This window comes from Octodon degus, unplaced genomic scaffold, assembly GCF_000260255.1.
Source record: "Octodon degus isolate 3935 unplaced genomic scaffold, OctDeg1.0 scaffold00113, whole genome shotgun sequence".
In the NCBI taxonomy this organism is placed as follows: domain Eukaryota; kingdom Metazoa; phylum Chordata; class Mammalia; order Rodentia; family Octodontidae; genus Octodon; species Octodon degus.
In genome coordinates, this window is record NW_004524689.1 from 8,317,948 (window position 1) to 8,320,739 (window position 2,792).

Below are 2,792 nucleotides of genomic sequence, written 5' to 3' on the forward strand. Positions count from 1 at the left end.
GGCATGTGGTGCTGGGGGATTGAACCGCCGTCCCTGTGCTTTGCTAAGCTTGTTCTAAGTAGGTGCTTTAGACCACTGAGCCATCTCACCAGCCCCGAGAGCTATGTTATTAGGTACATAAATATTCATGAATGCCATGTCTTATTGGGGGTTGAGGTTGGATTAACTTATCAGGTAATACATAGCCTGCCTAAGAACAGGGACAACCTGGAGACACAGAGGTGACAGAGTCTGCACACACAGAGAAGGCAGATTGGATTTGGCTGGAGGTGGGAACTTAGACAGGGAGGCTCCATTCTCTGGGGTGCTTGGGCAGGGGGCTAGGGGACAGTCAGGGACCAGCGGGGGCTTCCTGCTCACAACATGCCCCTGGAGAGGCTCAGGCTGTCTTATTTTTCTCATTGCTGAGACCAAATACCCCACATCCACAACTTAAGGCAGTAAAGGTTTATGTAGCTCACAGTTAGTTTGTAGAGGCCTCAGCCCAAGCCAGCTGGCTCCAAGGCAGGGTGGCTTGGCAGAGGGGCATCACAGAGGAGAAGAGCTTCAGGGCAAGCAGAAGCCAGCAGAACCAACAGGGGAGTACCACGGCTCTTCCTGGTCCTTTATCTTATCCAGGCTGCTTAGAGACGGATATCAGGAGCAGAGAGAAAAGTAAGACAGCCTGAGCCTCTCCAGGGGGCATGTTGTGAGCAGGAAGCCCCCGCTGGTCCCTGACTGTCCCCTAGCCCCCTGCCCAGGCACCCCAGAGAATGGAGCCTCCCTGTCTAAGTTCCCACCTCCAGCCAAATCCAATCTGCCTTCTCTGTGTGTGCAGACCCTGTCACCTCTGTCTCTCCAGATTGTCCCTGTTCTTAGGCAGGCTATGCATTACCTGATGAGTTAATCCAACCTCAACCCCCGCGAGCACTGTCCCACTGTCAACCCTGACGCCCTTGAGTCCTGCACTGCACCATGAACCAATGCCAGCATCACACGCTCTACAGCCAGCTGCCTCTGAGGAAGCCCCACCGTGCCTGCGTGAGGCTTTGGGGCTCAGCTAGACACAAGCCGGAGCAAACCCACAACTGGACATCACGAATGTCAGGGGAAAAGCACAGGAGTCCTGAACTCAGTGAAAACGGATACACAGGAGCAGAGGGAAGAGAAAGTTGACCAAGCCTTCAGACACAGAATTGTTAAGGTCCAAAAGACAAAGAGGCACTGCAGCCCCAAGGACACAGCCCGAAAGCTGGAGTGTTGTCAGCAGCGGGACCCTTGCTCAGCACGCAGGACCTGGGTTTGATTTCCCAGCTCAGGTTGAAAAAAAAAAAATCCAAACAAACCAGACATGGTGCAGCCCTATAATCCAGCACTAAGAGAGGCTGAGGTAGGAGGATGGTAGCTTGAGTCCCAGCTGGTCAATTTAACAAGACTGTATCTCAAAATTAGAAAGACTAGGATGTAGATCAGTGGTACAGTGCCCCTGGAGTTGATCCTCAATCACACACACACACACACACACACACACACACACACACACACTATTGCCTTCACTAACTCCTGTTTCACATGTATGCAGAAAGGACATTTCCCAGCATTCCTTGTAGTTGACCTGGTGTCATGTGACTGTTGCAGCCAATAGGATGCAGGCAGGAGTGCTCAGGCCTCCTCCTAGGCTGGTCCAAACACCTGGTGGGCAGAGGCACCTGCCCATGCCAGCTTTCTGGAGTTTAGGAAGGGACAGAAGCTACAGAGAGGGAGGATGCTCCTGTCCAGACAGCAAGAGTTCTGACTGACCAAGACATGGCAGTGGGGAAAGTAGACCTTGTCCTCTGGTGGGAATGACACCATCTTGGGCTCACCCTGAACCTTCAGCTTCAAGGCTACACCTATCCTGGTCACATCCGAGATGACTGTCAGCAATTCCTTCTGACTGAGGAAAAATTGGACTGTCAGCCCTAATGAATGAGTCACCATGGCCTCTCCCAGAGGCAGCCCTGCCTAGAAACAACCCAGTTGAGCGCTTCTCAACAACATTAAAGTGGGAGGCAAAAAACCCAACAATATGTCCAAAGCAGATGACAATCATTTCATCCATTTGATGGGCTCAGATTAAGCCAGACTCAGCTCCCTCCTTCATCGGGGCCACTGAGAGCCCATGATCCCGTCACCAGGGCCACTAGGACTCTTGCCTCTCACCCCTTCTGCCAGGCACAAGCTTGCAGCCTGGGAGGACATCACCTATGCAAGCCAGTGCCCATGCCGCTTCTTGGGGAGAATTCCAAGTTAGAAGCAGCCATCTCCTCTGCACCAAGCCAGACAGCCTTCTTCTCATTTAACCCTACGTATTCCACTTGGACTATTTCCTGAGAGGAAGACGATGCCTGTATCAGCCTGAGTCTTATATCTGCAGTCCTGAAATTCTGAATGTTCTCCTCCTAGAGGTAAGAGCCAAGACTCGCCTCTGGGCCTGGCTCAACCCGCCCCAGGGGCGGGGCTGGCGCAGCGTGTGGTGCTGGGGATCAAACCTTGGTCCCTGTGCTTGCCTAAGCTTGCCTAAGCAGGCGCGTTAGACCACTGGCCTTCTCGCTGGCCCCAGTTTGTGATGCTGATGGACTGTTACTTCCCTTGGAACACTCCTTTCCTCCCGGCAAAAATGCCTGATAGGGATTATCAACCAGTGTGAGATCTCATGCCGCCACCAATGCGGTCATCACCTCGTACACCGCGGTTTCTGACCCCCCATACACACTTTTTAGACTGCTACGTCCAGAGGCCACCTGGTCTATGTGTCTAGACTTCACATATGC

General features: G+C 52.9%; 1 protein-coding gene across 1 annotated transcript in view; it reads left to right on the top strand.

The window, feature by feature from the left end:
* Nucleotides 1-2,792, top strand: part of Tnfrsf8 (TNF receptor superfamily member 8) — a 74,048-nt gene that overhangs the window by 41,589 nt on the left and 29,667 nt on the right. Inside the window, exon 9 of the mRNA XM_023699395.1 lies at nt 842-844. Coding sequence (XP_023555163.1) covers nt 842-844 — 3 coding nt within the window. The remainder of the gene's footprint in view (nt 1-841; nt 845-2,792) is intronic.